Genomic DNA, 21870 nt, shown 5'->3' on the forward strand with positions numbered 1-21870 from the left:
TTATGGATGGATTCTCATGTTGTCTTTAATTCTGCTTTGTTCTACTACATTCAGGTTTACAATTAAATGGAAATGTTGTGATACATTGTATCCTAAAATGAAACAAGTAGGGGAACACATATTCCCTTATTTACTACAAAGAGCACCTCTAACTTTAGAAGACCCCATTATACAATATCTGGGCACCACATATATAGACATTTTGTAATTCTTCATTTCTCCTGTGGGGGCACTAAAGGGGTAAATAAACACAGGGAATAGATCACTGGGATTCCTAGTAGTGAGTCACCCTGTGATTAGCTTATTACATGTGAAAACTCAATATTGTATGAACCAGTATAACCTGATACCTACAGTTTTAAAAAAAATAAGTGAACCTTTTGGAATTCCTAGGATTTCTGCATTGAATACTAATAAAATATGGTCTGATTGTTATCTGAGTCACAATTGCAGACAAACACAATCAAACTAATAACACGCTAACTCTTAAAATGGTTGTCCGGTTACTGGACAACATTTCCACGATAGCTGTAACTGTGTTCAAATAGGGGAAAAAAAGCAGTATTTACCTCTCTTCTGCCACCATAATTCAGTGCTGCAATCCCACCATGGTCTTGGTGCTCGTGGTGGAGGATGACGTACCCAACAAGCTGGGTACTCATTTTTCCAACCTCGGAAAGGATGAAAGGCTGAGTCAACCTTGAGCCGGCAACTGAACCACGCGGGGATTGAACTCACAACCTTCAGGTCATGAGCGAGAGCTTAGGACTGCATTTCTGCTGCCTTAGCACTCTGCACGCACTGTAGAGGATTACTCAATGTGCTCAATAAAAGACATGAGCAATACAACTGTTTGTGTGTCATTAGTTGGATTGTGCTTGTCTATAATTGTGACTTGGATAACTATCAGACCACAATTTATTAGCAAACAGTACAAAAAAAAACAGGGAATTCCAAATGGTTTGCTTACTTTTTCTTGAAAAAGTACCAGCTTGTGATTCTAATACACTGAATCTACAAACGCAAGTAATGGATATGCTAATCTTAAAAGATGGAACCTCTTGAGAGCATGCAGTGAATTGTCAACCTCTTGCCAGTTAATAGAAGTGGGGAGTTCAAGAGGAAAGAGAGAGCGAAGATGGTTTCTGGTTTCCCTTTTTCTTTTTACAAACCTCCTTAAGATAAAATATAAAATAGTCAAGAATACCATTGTTAGACACTAGAGATGAGCGAGTATACTCGATAAGGCAAACTACTTAAGCGAGTAGTGCCTTATTTGAGTACCTGCCCGCTCGTCTCTAAAGATTCGGGTGCCGACAGGGGGCGGGGAGAGCGGGAAGGAACGGAGGGGAAATCTCCCTCTCCCTCTCTTCCCCCCTGCTACCTCCTGCTCACCACTGCAACTTACCTCTTACCCGCGCCGGCACCCTGAATCTTTAGAGACGAGCGGGCAGGTACTCGCATAAGGCACTACTCGCTCGAGTAGTTTGCCTTATCGAGTATGCTTGCTCATCTCTATTAGACACCAGTCGGAGTGGGGGGAACTGTGATAGGGTATATACAAGTAGCTATTTTATTTTTTAGGAGGTTTCTGCAAGAAAAAAATCTTGGAAGGTCTGAAAGAAAACCTTAACAGAGTTAAAGCAGATGTTCAGCTTTTAACACGATTGCATTACACTTTGTTTGCAATATTATTTACTAATTAATTTCATAGTAGATTTAAAGGGGTTCTCCAGGACTTTTACTATTAAGACGGATAGCAGTGTATCAGTAGTCAATGTAAGGGGAGCAGATAGCGCTATCAACATTCCAGTGGCTCGGTTTGGTACTACAGGCATAGCTCCCATTGAATTAATCTCTCTGTAGCATAGCCTCATAAGTTGCATTGAGTGAACCGAACCAGTAGAACCCTGTTTCTGGTTGAACTTTGCTAAGCGTTCGGTTTGGCATAAACCCAAACCAAGCTTTTAGCAAACTAATTCGGTAGGATGGCACTATTCAAAAGATTGCTCAAAGCTACTTATAAATAACAGAAGCATGGAGGACATCACACAGCAGTGCTAAGCAGTGTAGATGTGATTTCAGTAGCTGTGAGATAGTGAACACTTACTATTAGCTGCAGCAGCAGTGAGGGCTCTTTCACTGAGTGAGGGCTCTTTCACACGAGCGTATATCGGCCCGCCATTTTCATGGCCGGACGATATACGCTACGATCTGATGCATTGGATTCCAATGCATCAGATCACATGGCCATATTCCGTCGACGTAAAATCGCCCGGCTGGGCCAATATAGCACCGGGTTCTTTCATCTCGAGCCTAAAGGATAGTCCTGGAACTATCTTTCGAGCCGGAATATGTCAGCAGCTGCATGGGCTCCTATGGGAGCCAATGACAGCGGCCGGAGAAGGGAAATGGGAGGGAGTTTAGCAGCATGACTACTAAACTCCCTCCACCTTCTCTCCTCCCCTCCGGCTGATTGCAATGGGAAGGGGTGGGAAGCGGAGCTAAGCACCGCCCAGTTCTGCCTCCTCCCATTGCTGGCTGCGGACAATGAGCGGGGAGGAGGTGGAAGCTTAGCTCCGCCCCTGTCCCGCCTCTTCCATTGCCTACAGCCAGAGGGAAGAAGAGAGAAGGTGAGCCGGCGAGGCGGAGGGAAAGGGCAACGGTATGGCGGCCTTGGCCTATATGCGCCGGGGCCCATTCCATCTGAACAGGCGCACAAACGTTAGATTTGTGCACACATTCACGAGTTTTTACTCCTCAGATCATAGCATATATCAGCCGGCCGTGAAAGCGGCGGCAGATATATGCTTGTGTGAAAGAGCCCTGAGTCTATATTTTCTGTCTCCTCTTTCTCTGCATAGACTTCTATATAGAGCATGAGACAACACCCACCCACACTTCCTGTTGTCATGTGAAGTCTGTCTCTACTAACAGAGAAGCCAAAACAGACAACAGTCAGTGGACAGAAAATGAGAAAGCAGAGAGACCCCTTGTGTGGCTGACAATTTACAGGCATTTTAAGTAGAGGAAGTGATTTGAACTTTTACTAATTATCACATCAGCTATCATTTTAACACAAGCTTGTTGAAAGTGTGATAACCATTTAACAGAGTTTAGGATTTAAATGTCCTGCACTATCATCAAATAGAAAAAATAAACTCATGACTAAATGCTGCAATTAGGCAAAAGTTTACAGCAAGACAGGGAAGATAATAAATTCAATAGTGTTTAACAATGCTCATTTACTATTTTTACTTAACATGTAATGCAGGGGTGCAACTGAAAAGGAACAGCAAGCTAGGCGCTGCATATAGTCTGGTTGCTGTGTCTTGGGGGGCAACAGTTATCAGCAGCAACAATTTATAATAGACTTTTATCAATAATAACAAGTATCAGTGTGTAAGGCTGAAAAAAGGACAGCTTATTACCCACAATGCTGATCCAGAGGAAGGCAAAACATCCCAATTTTCCTCATTTTAGGGAAAAAATTATTTGCCGACTTCAAATCTGGCAATCAGAATAATCCCCGGATCACCGACCCTTCTGAAGTAATCAGTAACTATAACATGTAATATTGTAACGCTCAAGAAAGACATTCAGGCCCCTCTTGCACTCTTTTAGTGAGTTCCCCATCACCATATCCTCTGGCAGAGAGTTCCATAGTCTCACTGCTGTTATAGTAAAGAACCCCCTTCTATGTTGGTGTAGAAACCTTCTTTCCTCTAGACGTAGAGGGCGCCCCCTTGTTACAGTCCTGGGTATAAATAGAAGATGGGAGAGATCTCTGTATCGTCCCCTGATATAGTTATACATAGTTATTAGGTCGCCCCTCAGATATCTTTTTTTCTAAACAAAATAACCCCAATTTTGACAACCTCTCTGGGTATTGTAGTCCGTCCATTCCATTTATTAGGTTAGTTGCCCGTCTTTGTACCTGCTCAAGCTCTGTTATGTGTTTCTTAAGTACCAGTGCCCAAAACTGTCCACATTATTCCATGTATGGTCTGACCAGTGACTTGTAAAGAGGAAGAACAATGTTCTCATCATGTGCTCCTAGACCTCTTTTGATGCACCCCGTGATCCTATTTGCCTTGGCAGCAGCTGCCTGACACTGGTTGCTCCAGTTAAGCTTACAGTTAACTAAAATCCCCAAGTCCTTTTCCCTCTCAGTGTTCCCCAGTGGTTTCCCATTAAGTGTGTAATGGTGACATGGATTTCCCTGTCCATTTGCAGAGCCTTAAATTTATCAGTCCTAAACCTCATTTTCTGCCCCCAGCTTGTCCAGATCCATTTACAACCGCATTCTGTCCTCTCTTGTGTTAATTACTTTACATAGTTTTGCACCATCTGTAAATATTGATATTTTACTGCACAATCTTTCTGCAAGTTCATTAATAAATATATTAAAAAGAATAGGGCCCAGTACCGCCCCCTGTGGTACTCCACTACTATTGGTGACCCATTTAGAGCATATACCATTGAAAATCACTCTCTGCTTTCTATCAGTGACCAGTTACCCACATTCTCATTTTATATACCAACCTTTTATGTGGCACAATATTAAACACTTTGGAAAAGTCCAGATACACAAGATCCAGTGACTCTCCCCTGTCCAGTCTAGAACTTACCTCCTAGTAGAAGCTGATTAGGTTGGTTTGACAGGAGCGGTCCCTCATAAACCCATGCTGATATGGAGTTATACAGCTCTTTTCCTTGAGGTCCCTCAGGATAGCATCTCTTAGAAACCCTTCAATCCTTTTCCCCAAAATGGAAGTAAGACTTACCGGCCTGTAGTTTCCAGATTCACTTTTTGACCCTTTTCTAATATTGGAACCACATTGGCTATATGCCAATACAATGGAACAGAGCCCATCACTATAGAGTCCTTAAATATAAGAAACAAGGGTCTGTCTATCACATTACTTAATTCTCTCAGAACCCGGGGGTGTATGCCATCGGGATCCAGCAATTTGTCTAGTTGAATCTTTCTAAGACAGCTCTGCACTTCTTCCTGGGTCGTACTGATGACATTTAATGGAGAGTTTACATTATCACTCTGCATCTCATCTGACATCTCATTTTCCTCTGTGAATACATTGGCGAAAAAACTATTTCATAGATTGCTTTCTCTTCATAACACTCTACTATTTTCCCCTCATTACTTTTTAAAAGGCCAACACTTTCCACTTTAATCTCTTTGCTATTCATATAGTTGAAGAACAGTTTAGAGTTAGCTTTACTCTCTTTATCAATGAGTCTTTCTGGCTCTACCTTTCGCCAGTTTTATTTGCTTTTTGCATAATTTATTTTTCCTTAGATGTAGTATATGCACTAGGCTTGTAGTGGGCTAACCTTGCTTGATAGAGGAGAGTGAGGCCATCACCCACAGGCAATAATGTCAGGGTAGGACATGGCAATGACTTGGCCATTGATCTGCAGGGCAACATACAGGAATTTGTATGTATATCTTTGTGAGGAAGACATCAAACTGAATTTTTCCCTTGGATGAAAGAAAGCCGAGCTTCATCTATGTTTAATGCTGTTTTTATCCTGCTGTTTATCACTTCGGCCTTTACACCACCATGCCGACTTAGAACACACACTGAGAGAATTACTAAAAGTAAGACATGAGATAAGGAACCTCAAAGCTGAATATTGTCAGTTTTAAGGGATGGCGAACTAGTCAGTTGCTCAGGGCTTCCATTAACTAGGGGCCTGTGGGGATGGGAGTAGTAGAAAACTAAAATCATCCAGGATTATTAACCCTTTAGTGCCATGACCGATTTCGGGCCCAAGGACTGAACTGTTTTTGGGGGGATTTTAATCTTCACTTTTCAAAAGCCATAATATTTTTTATTTTTCCGACACCGTGGCCATATGAGGCGAGTTGTAGTTTTTATTGGTACCACTTTTAGGGCATCGAGAAAAAACCTCTTTGTTTTTTTACAGCATAAGGGCTCGTTCAGACGAGCGTGTTTTGGTGCATACTTAGGTGCGTACATACGTCCGCACCTAGGTACGAGCAAAAGCACGCGTGAACACAGCTGCGTGCTTGTTGTCAATGGAGCCACGGCTGCTGCCCGCGGCTCCATTGAAAACAATGCTCTGCCGGTGCCCTGCATTGTTTTCCAGGGAAGGGCTTTACATATAAGCCCTTTCCTGAAAAAGAAACATTTTAGTGCAAAACAAAAAAAGAATTAAAAAAAACTTACCTCTCCGCCGCTGCTGTGACCCCCGCGGGCATGAAGAACACATCTGCCGCACGCGGCAGATGTATCCTTCACCCCCGCTAGTTAAAAGAATTCCCTGCTGCTACATCTGCCACATCTGTGGCAGATGCAGCAAAAGGAATTCTTCAATTCTCAACCGCACCTGTCACACATGACAGCTGCGGTAGAGAATCCTGCTGCCGGGATCCTATCAATGGCTTTTCAGGGAAGGGCTTCATAAGCCCTTCCCTGAAAAGCCATTTAATATAGTGCAAAAAAAAAACAACAATTCTCACCTCCCTTCAGCTGCCGGGGCTCAGCTGCGACTTCTAGCGCTGTCCCCGGCTCCGTAGTTCTGAGCTATCAGCAGCCAGGGATTTAAAATCCCCGCCTGCTGGTAGCTCTGATTGTGGTTGGCTGAATTGCTTCAGCCAATCACAATCAGAGCTGAGCTACCAGCAGGAGGGGATTTTAAATCCCCAGCTGCTGATAGCTCAGCAGCGCTACAGAGCTGGGGACAGCGGCAGAACTCCCCGCTGAGCCCCGGCAGCTGTTAGTGGCTTTGCAGGGAAGGGCTTCATAAGCCCTTCCCTGAAAAGTCTTTTAAAATAGTAAAAAAATAAAAAAAAATAGGTACTCACCTCCCTTCAGCTGCCGGGGCACAGACGCGTCTTCTCCTGCTGTCCCCTGCACTGTGTTGCTGAACTGCTGTTCTATCAGCAGCCCTGGTAGCTGAAGGGAGGTGAGTATCTATTTGTTTTGTTTTTTTAAATCACTTTTAATTGATTTCCAGGGAAGGGCTTATATGTAAAGCCCTTCCCTGAAAAACAATTCAGGTGTGCCATCAGACCATTGTCTTCAATGGAGCCGCCGTCAGCAGAAGCGGCTCCATTGAAGAGAATGCCTGTATTTTTATTTTTTTTTACACTAAAATCTTTCTTTTTCAGGGAAGGGCTTATATGTAAAGTCCTTCCCTGAAAAGGAATGCAGGGGGCTGGCAGAGCATTGTTTTCAATGGAGCCGCTGGCAGCAGCCGCGGCTCCATTGAAAACAATGTGTGCATTCCCTATGGTGCACGCATGTCCTATCTTTGCAGGCACGCACCTGCAAAGTACGGACATGTGCACACACCATAGGGAATGCAGTGTTGTAAATACAAGCGTGTTTTTGTGCGTGCACATGCACGCACCAAAACACGCTCGTCGGAACGCACCCTAAGGCCTCATTCACATGTGCATGCATTTGCAGGTGCGTAGGTACACACAAATCCACGCATGTGCCAAAACACACTTGAACGAAGCTCCATGCAGCATTTCTCTCAATGGGGCCAAATGACACAGTGCATGCCATGGCCAGCGCATAATGTGGTCTAGCGTTGACGATGTGATGACCAAAGCCTACACTCTTGACTCAGTGCCGTAACAGTATTATACTATATATTATATTGAAACTATATGGTGATATTATGTGGATTGGTATGTGCTGGTAGTTTTATCTCACTATTATATGGCGGTATGGCGGTAATAAAAATAGAAAATGGGAGTGGCCATACTGCAATTTGTGCTCAGCTCCGTATATTCTATACAAACAGCTGTTAAACGATTGGAGTATTTTACAAGAACTTTTAGCTCTATTAAGTTTTCAGAATGACAGTTCATTAAGTTCATTAAGTGGTAAAATGTCATGATATTTATGTGCTCAAATTTAAAGCCTGGAAATGTTTGTAATTACTGTAATTACTCTTAAATTGAAGCAACAAAAGAAAGTTCTGACAGTCTACCTGCAAGGAAGACCGAGTGATGAAACCAAGATGTTTACAGAAGATGTACTGGGAGGTGGCTTGAAGTGGTTGCGGACACATGAACTCCGCCACTGTTTTCATTTTGTGATAGTCCTAAGTAAAAGCAATTCTCCACTTTGAATGATGCCTTTTTATAAGAAGGGCCTGATGAGCCGACCATAGCACAATCAAAGGTCAATAGTAGAGATGAGCGAACACCAAAATGTTCGGGTGTTCGTTATTCGGAACGAACTTCCCGTGATGCTCGAGGGTTCGTTTCGAACAACGAACCCCATTGAAGTCAATGGGCGACCAGAACATTTTTGTATTTCGCCGATGCTCGCTAAGGTTTTCATGTGTGAAAATCTGGGCAATTCAGGAAAGTGATGGGAATGACACAGTGACGGATAGGGCAGGCGAGGGGCTACATGTTGGGCTGCATCTCAAGTTCACAGGTCCCACTATTAAGCCACAATACCGGCAAGAGTGGGCCCCCCCCCTCCCAACAACTTTTACTTCTGAAAAGCCCTCATTAGCATGGCATACCTTTGCTAAGCACCACACTACCTCCAACAAAGCACAATCACTGCCTGCATGACACTCCACTGACACTTCTCCTGGGTTACATGCTGACCAACCGCCCCCCCTCCCCCCCACAGCGCACACCAAAGTGTCCCTGGGCAGCCTTCAGCTGCCCTCATGCCACACCACGCTCATGTCTATTTAGAATTGCGTCTGCCATGACGAGGGACCGCAGGCACACACTGCAGAGGTTGGCACGGCTAGGCAGCGACCCTCTTTAAAAGTGGCGGAGCGATAGCCCACAATGCTGTACAGAAGCAATGAGAAATAGAATCCTGTGCCACCGCCATCAGGAGCTGCACACGTGGGCATAGCAATGGGGAACCTATGTGCCACACACTATTCATTCTGTCAAGGTGTCTGCATGCCCCAGTCAGACCGGGCTTTTTAATTCATAGACACAGGCAGGTACAACTCCCTATTGTGAAGTCCCTGTCGACCCACAGCATGGGTGGCTCCCTGGAACCCACCGGCGGTACACAGAAATATCCCATTGCATTGCCCAACACAGCTGAGGTAGTAATGTCGTGCTTAATGCAGGTGGGCTTCGGCCCACACTGCATGCCCCAGTCAGACTGGGGTTCTTTAGAAGTGTACAGATGTAGTAAAAACTCCGTGTGCACCTACAGCATGGGTGGGTGCCAGGAAGCCACCGGCGGTACATAGAAATATCCCATTGCATTGCCCAACACAGCTGAGGTAGTAATGTTGTGCTTAACCCTTTCCAATCCAATTTGTATATGGTTTTCCTAGGGGGCTTACTCTTTTTCTGCCGTTATACAACGGCGCTATATGCTGGCTAAAGCCAGTACTGCATGAGCTGACACGTAGGATAGGCTCCGACAGCAGAGAGGCTGGCAATATACAGTAAGAGAACCCCGACGGACGTCTACCAACAACGGAGCTGTACAGCCTTAAACCCTAATGTCTTCACAGGTCACACAGTGGACTGGAAAGGGTTAATGCAGGTGGGTTTCGGCCCACACTGCATGCCCCAGTCAGACTGGGTTTCTTTATAAGTGGAAACAGATGCATTTATAATTCCCTGTGGACCCACTGCCTGGGTGGGTGCCAGGAAGCCACCGGCGGTACATAGAAATATCCCATTGCATTGCCCAACACAGCTGAGGTAGTAATGTTGTGCGTAATACAGGTGGGCTTCGGCCCACACTGCATGCCCCAGTCAGACTGGGGTTCTTTAGAAGTGTACAGATGTATTAAAAACTCCGTGTGCACCTACAGCATGGGTGGCTCCCTGGAACCCACCGGCGGTACATAAAAATATCCCATTGCATTGCCCAACACAGCTGAGGTAGTAATGTCGTGCGTAATACAGGTGGGCTTCGGCCCACACTGCATGCCCCAGTCAGACTGGGGTTCTTTACAAGTGGACACATGTAGGTTAAACTCCCTGTGGACCCACTGCCTGGGTGGGTGCCAGGAAGCCACCGGCGGTACATAGAAATATCCCATTGCATTGCCCAACACAGCTGAGGTAGTACTGTCGTGCGTAATACAGGTGGGCTTCGGCCCACACTGCATGCCCCAGTCAGACTGGGGTTCTTTACAAGTGGACAGATGTATTAAAAACTCCGTGTGCACCTACAGCATGGGTGGCTCCCTGGAACCCACCGGCGGTACATAAAAATATCCCATTGCATTGCCCAACACAGCTGAGGTAGTAATGTCGTGCGTAATACAGGTGGGCTTCGGCCCACACTGCATGCCCCAGTCAGACTGGGGTTCTTTACAAGTGGACACATGTAGGTTAAACTCCCTGTGGACCCACTGCCTGGGTGGGTGCCAGGAAGCCACCGGCGGTACATAGAAATATCCCATTGCATTGCCCAACACAGCTGAGGTAGTACTGTCGTGCGTAATACAGGTGGGCTTCGGCCCACACTGCATGCCCCAGTCAGACTGGGGTTCTTTACAAGTGGACAGATGTATTAAAAACTCCGTGTGCACCTACAGCATGGGTGGCTCCCTGGAACCCACCGGCGGTACATAAAAATATCCCATTGCATTGCCCAACACAGCTGAGGTAGTAATGTCGTGCGTAATACAGGTGGGCTTCGGCCCACACTGCATGCCCCAGTCAGACTGGGGTTCTTTACAAGTGGACACATGTAGGTTAAACTCCCTGTGGACCCACTGCCTGGGTGGGTGCCAGGAAGCCACCGGCGGTACATAGAAATATCCCATTGCATTGCCCAACACAGCTGAGGTAGTAATGTCGTGCGTAATACAGGTGGGCTTCGGCCCACACTGCATGCCCCAGTCAGACTGGGGTTCTTTACAAGTGGACAGATGTATTAAAAACTCTGTGTGCACCTACAGCATGGGTGGCTCCCTGGAACCCACCGGCGGTACATAAAAATATCCCATTGCATTGCCCAACACAGCTGAGGTAACGTCAGCTGTAATGCAGGTGGGCTAAAAATTAATTTGATTACACTGTAGGCGAGGGCCCACAAAAATTGCTGTATCAACAGTACTAATGTACATCCCAAAAATTGGCCATGGCCAGCCAAGAGGGCAGGTGAAACCCATTAATCGCTTTGGTTAATGTGGCTTAAGTGGTAACTAGGCCTGGAGGCAGCCCAGTGTAACGAAAAATTGGTTCAAGTTAAAGTTCCAATGCTTTTAAGCGCATTGAAACTTATAAAAATTGTTCTGAAAAATTATTTGACTGAGCCTTGTGGCCCTAAGAAAAATTGCCCGTTCAGCGTGATTACGTGAGGTTTCAGGAGGAGGAGCAGGAGGAGGAGGAGGAATATTAGACACAGATTGATGAAGCAGAAATGTCCCCGTTTTGGATGGTGAGAGAGAACGTAGCTTCCATCCGCGGGTGCAGCCTACGTATTGCTTACGTATCGCTGCTGTCCGCTGGTGGAGAACAGAAGTCTGGGGAAATCCAGCCTTTGTTCATCTTGATGAGTGTTAGCCTGTCGGCACTGTCGGTTGACAAGCGGCTACGCTTATCTGTGATGATTCCCCCAGCCGCACTAAACACCCTTTCCGACAAGACGCTAGCCGCAGGACAAGCAAGCACCTCCAGGGCATACAGCGCGAGTTCAGGCCACGTGTCCAGCTTCGACACCCAGTAGTTGTAGGGGGCAGAGGCGTCACCAAGGATGGTCGTGCGATCCGCTACGTACTCCCTCACCATCCTTTTACAGTGCTCCCGCCGACTCAGCCGTGACTGGGGAGCGGTGACACAGTCTTGGTGGGGAGCCATAAAGCTGGCCAGGCCCTTAAAGACTGTTGCACTGCCTGGGATGTACATGCTGCTCGATCTACGCACATCCCCTGCTACCTTGCCCTCGGTACTGCGCCTTCTGCCACTAGCGCTGTCGGCTGGGAATTTTACCATCAGCTTGTCCGCAAGGGTCCTGTGGTATAGCAACACTCTCGAACCCCTTTCCTCTTCGGGAATCAGAGTGGGCAGGTTCTCCTTATACCGTGGATCGAGCAGTGTGTACACCCAGTAATCCGTCGTGGCCAGAATGCGTGCAACGCGAGGGTCACGAGAAAGGCATCCTAACATGAAGTCAGCCATGTGTGCCAGGGTACCTGTACGCAACACATGGCTGTCCTCACTAGGAAGATCACTTTCAGGATCCTCCTCCTCCTCCTCCTCCTCCTCCTCCTCCTCCTCAGGCCATACACGCTGAAAGGATGACAGGCAATCAGCCGGTGTACCGTCAGCAGCGGCCCAAGCTGTCTCTTCCCCCTCCTCCTCATCCTCCTCATGCTCCTCCTCCTCCTCCTGTACGCGCTGAGAAATAGACAGGAGGGTGCCCTGACTATCCAGCGGCATACTGTCTTCCCCCGCCCCCGTTTCCGAGCGCAAAGCAGCTGCCTTTATGGTTTGCAGGGAATTTCTCAAGATGCATAGCAGAGGAATGGTGACGCTAATGATTGTAGCATCGCCGCTCACCACCTGGGTAGACTCCTCAAAATTACCAAGGACATGGCAGATGTCTGCCAACCAGGCCCACTCTTCTGAAAGGAATTGAGGAGGCTGACTCCCACTGCGCCGCCCATGTTGGAGTTGGTATTCGACTATAGCTCTCCGTTGTTCATAGAGCCTGGCCAACATGTGGAGCGTAGAGTTCCACCGTGTGGGCACGTCGTACAGCAGTCGGTGCACTGGCAGCTTAAAGTGATGTTGCAGGGTGCGCAGGGTGGCAGCGTCCGTGTGGGACTTGCGGAAATGTGTGCAGAGCCGGCGCGCCTTTACGAGCAGGTCTGACAAGCGTGGGTAGCTTTTCAGAAAGCGCTGAACCACCAAATTAAAGACGTGGGCCAGGCATGGCACGTGCGTGAGGCTGCCGAGCTGCAGAGCCGCCACCAGGTTACGGCCGTTGTCACACACGACCATGCCCGGTTGGAGGCTCAGCGGCGCAAGCCAGCGGTCGGTCTGCTGTGTCAGACCCTGCAGCAGTTCGTGGGCCGTGTGCCTCTTATCGCCTAAGCTGAGTAGTTTCAGCACGGCCTGCTGACGCTTGCCCACCGCTGTGCTGCCACACCGCGCGACACCGACTGCTGGCGACATGCTGCTGCTAACACATCTTGATTGCGAGACAGAGGAGGAGGAGGAGGAGGAGGAGGGTGCTTTAGTGGAGGAAGCATACACCTCCGCAGATACCAGCACCGAGCTGGGGCCCGCAATTCTGGGGGTGGGTAGGACGTGAGCGGTCCCAGGCTCTGACTCTGTCCCAGCCTCCACTAAATTCACCCAATGTGCCGTCAGGGAGATGTAGTGGCCCTGCCCGCCTGTGCTTGTCCACGTGTCCGTAGTTAAGTGGACCGTGGCAGTAACCGCGTTGGTGAGGGCGCGTACAATGTTGCGGGAGACGTGGTCGTGCAGGGCTGGGACGGCACATCGGGAAAAGTAGTGGCGACTGGGAACTGAGTAGCGCGGGGCCGCCGCCTCCATGATACTTTTGAAGGACTCCGTTTCCACAACCCTATACGGCAGCATCTCAAGGCTGATGAATTTTGCGATGCGGACGGTTAACGTTTGAGCGTGCGGGTGCGTGGCGGCGTACTTGCGCTTGCGCTCGAACACTTGCGCAAGCGACGGCTGGACGGTGCGCTGAACTACACTGCTGGATGGGGCCGAGGACAGCGGAGATGAGGGTGTGGGTGCAGGCCATGAGGCGGTAGTGCCTGTGTCCTGAGAGGGGGGTTGCATCTCAGTGGCAGGTTGGGGCACAGGGGGAGAGGCAGGGGTGCAAACCGGAGGCGCTGAACGGCCTTCGTCCCACCTTGTGGGGTGCTTGGCCATCATATGCCTGCGCATGGTGGTGGTGGTGAGGCTGTTGGTGTTGGCTCCCCGGCTGAGCTTTGCGCAACAAAGGTTGCACACCACTGTTCGTCGGTCGTCAGGCGTCTCTGTGAAAAACTGCCAGACCTTAGAGCACCTCGGCCTCTGCAGGGTGGCATGGCGCGAGGGGGCGCTTTGGGAAACACTTGGTGGATTATTCGGTCTGGCCCTGCCTCTACCCCTGGCCCTGGCCACCGCACTGCCTCTTGCAACCTGCCCTGCTGATGCCCTTGACTCCCCCTCTGAAGACCTGTCCTCCTGAGTAAGCGTTGCACACCAGGTGGGGTCAGTCACCTCATCGTCCTGCTGCTCTTCCTCCGAATCCTCTGTGCGCTGCTCCCTCGGACTTACTGCCCTTACTACTACCTCACTGCAAGACAACTGTGTCTGATCGTCATCGTCCTCCTCACCCACAGAAAGTTGTTGAGACAGTTGGCGGAAGTCCCCAGCCTCATCCCCCGGACCCCGGGAACTTTCGAATGGTTGGGCATCAGTGACTATAAACTCCTCTGGTGGGAGAGGAACCGCTGCTGCCCAATCTGAGCAGGGGCCCGAGAACAGTTCCTGGGAGTCTTCCCGCTCCTGAGCAGGTGTCATTGTAGTGGAGTGAGGAGGCTGGGAGGAAGGAGGAGCAGCAGACAGAGGATTCGGATTTGCAGCAGTGGACGGCGCAGAACTGCGTGTTGACGATAGGTTGCTCGAAGCACTTTCTGCCATCCAGGACAGGACCTGCTCACACTGCTCATTTTCTAATAACCGTCTCCCGCGTGGACCCATTAATTGGGCGATGAATGTGGGGACGCCAGAAACGTGCCTCTCTCCTAATCGCGCAGCAGTCGGCTGCGACACACCGGGATCAGGAGCTCGGCCTGTGCCCACACCCTTACTTGGCCCTCCGCGTCCTCGGCCGCGTCCACGTCCTCTAGGCCTACCCCTACCCCTCAGCATGCTGTATTACCAGTGATTTGATTTCACAGGCAGGAAATAAATTGCGCAAGACTGCAGGCCAAATATAATTTTTGCCCTTTTTGGAAAACGAAAGGCCCCACTGCCTCTAGTGAATGAATAATCTAAGTTTAATAACTGTGCTGTGTCCCTGCTAATGTGTCACAGAACGTGAGGGTAGCAGAGTTATTATAACTCTGGCAGAGCAGGTATTTTTTTTCCCAATTAAGGAAAGCAAATGGCGAAGCCAGCAGTAAAGCGTAGCTGGGTGCGTATGATTTAGCAATGTTGTTCACGCAGCTCACACGTGTCCACAGGCGTTAGGACGGACAGAGGCTGGACAAATAGATTTGTTTTCAGTTTTTTTCCACCAAAAGGCAGCACTGCGTATATTCAATGAACATGAGAAGTTTAATAACTGTGCTGTGTCCCTGCTTATGTGTCACAGAACGTGAGGGTAGCAGAGTTATTATAACTCTGGCAGAGCAGGTATTTTTTTTCCCAATTAAGGAAAGCAAATGGCGAAGCCAGCAGTAAAGCGTAGCTGGGTGCGTATGATTTAGCAATGTTGTTCACGCAGCTCACACGTGTCCACCGGCGTTAGGACGGACAGAGGCTGGACAAATAGATTTGTTTTCAGTTTTTTTCCACCAAAAGGCAGCACTGCGTATATTCAATGAACATGAGAAGTTTAATAACTGTGCTGTGTCCCTGCTTATGTGTCACAGAACGTGAGGGTAGCAGAGTTATTATAACTCTGGCAGAGCAGGTATTTTTTCCCAATTAAGGAAAGCAAATGGCGAAGCCAGCAGTAAAGCGTAGCTGGGTGCGTATGATTTAGCAATGTTGTTCACGCAGCTCACACGTGTCCACCGGCGTTAGGACGGACAGAGGCAGGACAAATAGAATTATTTTCACTTGTTTTACAAGCAAAAGGCAGCACTGCGTATATTCAATGAATAATAACTGTGTTGTGGCCCTGCCTATACAATTCTTTCCCTGCAGTATCAATGGAGGGTGGAATGCTCTGCAGAGGCGATTTTGAGAAGCCCAAAAAAAATGCAGCACAGCTAACAGCAGCCTGGACAGTACTGCACACGGATAAATATGGCCCTAGAAAGGACCGTTGAGGTTCTTGAAGGCTACACTCACTCCTAACACTCTCCCTGCCTATGCAGCACTTCTGTCCCTAATGCCAGGTGCAACGCTCTGCAGAGCCGATTTTGAGAAAAAAAAAAAATGCCACTGCTAACAGCAGCCAACATACAGCTATCAGTGGCCCTAATAAGGACCTTTGGGGGGTCTTGAAGCCTACACTAACTACCAATTCTTTCCCTACAGCAGCTCCGGTACAAACAGCACTGTCCCTCATCTAACTCACCAGGCATCTGAGGCGAGCCGCGGGAGGGGCCGACTTTTATATTAGGCGAACACCTGATCTTCCCAGCCACTCACAGCAGGGGGGTGGTATAGGGCTTGAACGTCACAGGGGGAAGTTGTAATGCCTTCCCTGTCTTTCAATTGGCCAGAAAAGCGCGCAAACGTCTCAGGGAAGTAAGTGAAAGTAACCAGAACACCGCATGGTGTTCGTTACGAATAACGAACATCCCGAACACCCTAATATTCGCACGAATATCAAGCTCGGACGAACGCGTTCGCTCATCTCTAGTCAATAGTAATCTGTGTGGGAACAGAGCAGAAAGTGTTCAATTCCCCAGTAGCACCATCATAGGGGAAATTAAGTGCTATGAACTTCTCCTTTTAAATTAATAGTATGTTCAGGTAATACCATGTACCATACAGGTCAAGTTTCCTTACAGAGTATTGGGTTTTCTAAGCCAAATTACCAAATTGCCTTTACAAAGCAAGCATGTAGAGTTACTGGACTTTTGACTAACTTTTGAGATGTCATTGAGATATGTCAAAAGCTTGGTCAGTGGGAGCCCAACTGCTAAGACCCCCACTGATTGCTAGAATGAGGGGGTCTACATTTTCCATCTTCGTTCCTTGCCGGATCCTACCAATGACTGAAAGCAAGTGCATATAGACATGTTCTATAGACCTCTACAAAGCCATCTTCAGCTGCTGGGAAGTAATGAATATGGCCGAAGGGGATAGCGCTTGGGTGAGCTCTGCAGTCCCCTAATTCTAGCGATCAGTGGGGATCTCAGCAGCGGGACTCTCACTGATCAAACCTTTGACGTCTCTATGACATATGAAAAGTTAGTTAAAAGTACAGTTACTCTTTAGATCTAAACTTAAGAGGTTGCTGGGATTACATGATAAATGACCATTCTTTGCAACAAATGGATGTACACAGGGGCGTAACTAAAGGCTCAGGGGCCCTAATGCAAAACGTGAGCTGGAGCCCCCCCTCTATCTGTATCTGTACCCGTACCCATACCTAAACCATGCTGCACAGAGACATAACTTGAAGCTTCTGGGCCCCAATGCAAAACTTGTAACAGGGCCCCCACCTATAATGCTTTATTCATAGTACTGGGCTCCCTATATGGAGAAGAGAGGCCTTATGGGCCCCCTAAGGCTCCTGGGCCCAGGTGCAACCGCATCCCCTGCACCCTCTATAGTTACGCCCCTGGATGTACAGTATTATACTTCAACAAACAAATAAAAATGATTTTTATGTAAAACATGTCATATAATAATACGGTCTGTATGTATGTATGTATGTATGTATGTATGCTCCTTTGAATACAACTCAAATAGCATGTAGCATTAAATGGGTTTTCCAACATTAAAAGAAAAAATTCTACAGGCAGTTAATGAGTTAAAATAAAAAAAACAAATTCATACTCACCAGGCAGATGTTCCAGCAGTTCAGCGCAGGAACCCCAGTCCCTAATAGAAGCTGCAGCGGTCATGTGCTCAGTAGACAGCCAATCACTGGCTTTAGCAGTGACAGTGCAACGAGCAGCTGAGCAGTCACATGTACAATAGATAGCACATGACCAGCAGTGGGCAGGGTTCCTTTGCTGCATATGGGTGTACCTCTGACTGGTGAATAGGGCTTATTTTTAATTTTAACCCATTCATTGTCCACAAAATGTTTCTTTACTTTGCTGTGGAAAACCCCCTTAGCCTATACAAAACATTAAGTAACTTTTCATCCAATACTAATCTACAGTTACGACTATAGTCGGATGCTGCATTCACTATTCTGTGCACTTCAGAGCTTAAATCTCCTAGCATTTCTTCATGGTTGAAAATTAACATAGAGTTTACTTTTTAACTTGCATTTTGGTGAATCTAGTCCTTCATACAATATTCTGTAAAGTAATCTAATATAGGAAGGATAACTGCCGTCCCTGCATTCCAGCATCTGACTATCTAATCAGTGGGGGTTCAAATGCTGGGACCCCTGACAGTCATGAGAATAGGAATCCCATGCCCCCCTCTCCAAATAGAGAGGCAGTTGCACATCTTGATAAGTATTCGGCTATCTCCAGAAGTCCCATAGAGTTGATGGAGTGGTAGCATGTGCGTGCCATTCATCATCATCAAAGGTCCTAGCAATCAAACCCCCATTGATCAGACACTTCTTTGTGCGTAGGGGATAAGTTTTAAACTTGACAGGGGTTTTCTGGACAAAAACTATTGACCTATCCCCAAGATTGGTCATCTCTAGTCAATTGCTGGGAACCTGATCCTCAGGATCCCTGGCAAACACCTGATCGCCCGGCCCACTGTCAGTGCAGAAGGGCCGAAAGTCAACATTGAGGACTAGAGCGCAAATGGCATAGCAGACGTCACTTCTATTAAAATCAATGAGAGCTGAAGTGGCTATAACAAGTACACGCCCAACCCAAGTGTTGGAAGCAAAAAGTGCTGGAAGTGTAATAGTCGATTCAGCTTCCATTGGTATCAATGGGAGTGAAGCCCACTATGGCACTTCCGATGAAGATGTCTAGCCATGCTGCACTGACAGCAGGCTGGGGGATCAGGTGTCCACCCATTGGGGATCCCGTGTGGCAGTCCTGAGGATAGTACATCGATAGTTTTTGGAAATACCTTTTTAAAGGGTTTTTGTCATTAGATCCGCGGTGCCTAAACCATGAGTAGCGTGAATCCGAGATAAAGATGCCTCTTGCTCCCGTGGCTGTTTTACTCTTAAACACTGTGATGTTTTAGATTATATATACCTTGAAGTGCGTTTATTCTAACACACTGCCGGATTTCAGAATAAAACACCCTCGCGGGCAACAAGCATACCAGTCCCAGGTCCATGCTGCCCTTAGTTTGGGCACTATGAACATAGCAGAATCCCTTTTACATTTTATCACAATATTTGTAAAGTTTTTCCTAATTTTTGTATTCTTACTGATCATAACTTGCTAAAAATGTCTATTCAATATCAGTATTTTACGTTGTTCCCATTAGAACCACCTTTAAGGAATTTGCAGAGAAATACGGAAGAGACCAACGTTTTCGTGTTGTCCAGAAAAAGAAAGATCAAGAACACTTTTTCAACCAGTTTATGACTTCACTTAAAAAACGGGACAAAGAAAACAGAATGCGATTACGGAAAATGAGATAAAACATAACAAAAAACGCTACACATTTGCAATAAACATTTCCCCTATGTTGTAGATGCTGGAAGAACAAGAAGGGAAAATCTTCTTTATAATTTAGCAGACAGAAGAAATCCAACGAGGATACTATATCCTGGAGACTCGGCCGACCTTGTGTATAAAGAGTATCTCCGAAGGAAAAAAAAAACAAAAAAAAACAAAAAGTTCTCTAAGGAATAATGTTTCATATTGAAGCTATTTTTTTACAACGTTCAGTTTAATGCGTTTCTATTTTTCATTATAATCTGGAGTCATATATTAAGTTGCTTCAATTATGCAAATTGCCAGTGAGATGCACAATGTACAAGAACTAGATTAAGTGACAATAGAAGCTCATTCCATTAAAATGTCAAAACAAAATAAACACTTTTCGGTTCTTGTTGAAAGCACAGTCCCAAGGAAACCAGGGGCAACCGAGGAAAGCCCAACGCTTTATCCATGTCCGTAGCCCATTGTCTGAGTGCTTACAAAATATGGTGGAGACTATTTGTGAAGTGTGAAAACGTTAAATTATATTGTTGCTAGCGCAAAAATACACAACTTTTTTTTTTTTTTTGCTGAGATGGACGCACTCGCCATTAGTGACTTGTTCCTAGGAGATCCAGTACCAGTTATTTTGTAGCCATCCGATGTCGAGTTCTGTTCTTTCTATTGTATGCCGCCAGTATGCATGGGAGTTTTCTCATCCGATTTGTATATACAAATATTTTAGATTTTTTTTATCAATAAATATTTTACGAATGTTCATCTTCATATCGTCTAAGGTTTATTGCATTTATAGACCAAAATTAGATTTTTGAAGCGAATGTCCACCGGTATTTCTTTTAGGCCTCTTTCACACGGACAACAGCGATATCGCTATAAGAAAAGCGCAGCGATAGCACGATTTTGTGTGGCTACAAAGTCACACGTGGCATTACAAAGTTGCGTGACTTTGTAGCAATCTTTTGCCAGGATTTTCAGTGGGGCTTGAAATATAAGCCCTAACCCGAAAATAAGCTCTATCTGCATACACAAAAAAACACAATACATCACCTAACAGTCACTATCCGCTCTGCCACACTTCTTCTCACAGGTCCACGGCACTTGTTTGAAGTCTTCTGTCAGTTCTTCCTGGATTGGAGGTTCAAAAACCCCGCCTCCAGTAAGCACTGGCTCTCATTGGTTCATCGAGTGCTGGCTCTGAATGGTTCTCGAGCACCATGGCTCAGCCAATCAAAGCCAGCACTTCCTGGAGGTGGGGTTTTTGAACCTCCAGTCCAGGAAGCATTGACAGAAGACTTCAAACAAGTGCTGGGGACTTGCAAGGAGTTGTACGGCGGAGCGAACAGCGGCTGTTAGTTGATGTATTGTGTTTTTTTATGCAGATAGGGCTTATTTTAGGGAAAAACAGTTGGGCTTCCTACTGTAAAAGTTGCACCGCACCACATGAAAACCGCCATGTGATGCGACAAAAAAGAAGGCTCCATAGGGAAACATGGGCTACAAAACATTGCAAATCGCGGCAATATTTAGCAAACCACAATTTTTTATTGCTCACGATGTGGCAGCCTACAAAACATCGCTAATGTGAAAGAACCCATAGGAAAGCATGGGCTTCACATACGTGCGATTTGCAGCGCTGTCACATCACGAGAAAATCGCACACTTTTGTCACCCGTGTGAAACCGGCCTTAATCTAAATAGGTCCAAAACCAAGTGCTGATTCATTTCTTTAGATACTCTGGCTACTTTTACAACGTCTGAGCTGCGGAAATTCGGTTTCTTTTCTGCAGATGACAAGTGTTAGGGCTTCTTTAAGTCCCGTTGTGTGGCCCTGACCTAACGGGACAAAACCAAACCATTGATTTCTGTGGTTTCGTTTTCCCTATCGGGATTCTTAGGCGTTAATACTACGTTTGAGAAAGACAGGCAAGGACTACCTTGCGGCTTTTTTTTTCAAACTCGCATGCAATAGCACGGAGTTTAAGTAGTCCGAAAAGAGAAAAAAAACAGTTCATGCACTAATATGCTACATAGTGGCGAGTGTATTAGCACATGTGCCCATCTGAAGAAGCCCTTAGGCCCCTGCAGATGAGTGTATGCGTAGATACGCTCGCGATGGCGTGACATAATAGTGCTTTGAAGGCAGTGCTATCGCGGGCTATCACTCTCGTATCCACGCATTCTACTGTACTTTGCTACATTGCTGTGATTGAACCCGCTGTGCAGCCTATCTTGTCTCCGGTGTTATCGATTAACACAGCAAAATTGCGCAATTTTATGCAGATGGGTTGCGCTTTTGTGTGCCCCCATAGACTCCTATGGTGCCTTGGGGGCGCAAATGTGCATAACAATAGAGCATGTCGCGTTTATTTCCATGCAAGTGAAAATCGAGTGCAAAAATGCAGAATGTGATGCAACCCATTAAAATCAATGGGTTCTATT

At 46.8% G+C, this 21870-nt stretch overlaps 1 protein-coding gene across 1 annotated transcript in view; it reads left to right on the plus strand.

Moving 5' to 3' along the window:
• The window catches only part of TCERG1L (transcription elongation regulator 1 like), a 256994-nt gene extending 236866 nt beyond the window's left edge, over positions 1–20128 (plus strand). The window contains exon 13 of the mRNA XM_066601194.1: positions 19253–20128. Coding sequence (XP_066457291.1) covers positions 19253–19409 — 157 coding nt within the window. The 3' untranslated portion in view covers positions 19410–20128. The remainder of the gene's footprint in view (positions 1–19252) is intronic.
• The last annotated feature ends 1742 nt before the right edge of the window (positions 20129–21870 follow it).

The sequence above is a fragment of the Eleutherodactylus coqui genome, chromosome 4 (assembly GCF_035609145.1).
Source record: "Eleutherodactylus coqui strain aEleCoq1 chromosome 4, aEleCoq1.hap1, whole genome shotgun sequence".
Lineage (NCBI taxonomy): Eukaryota > Metazoa > Chordata > Amphibia > Anura > Eleutherodactylidae > Eleutherodactylus > Eleutherodactylus coqui.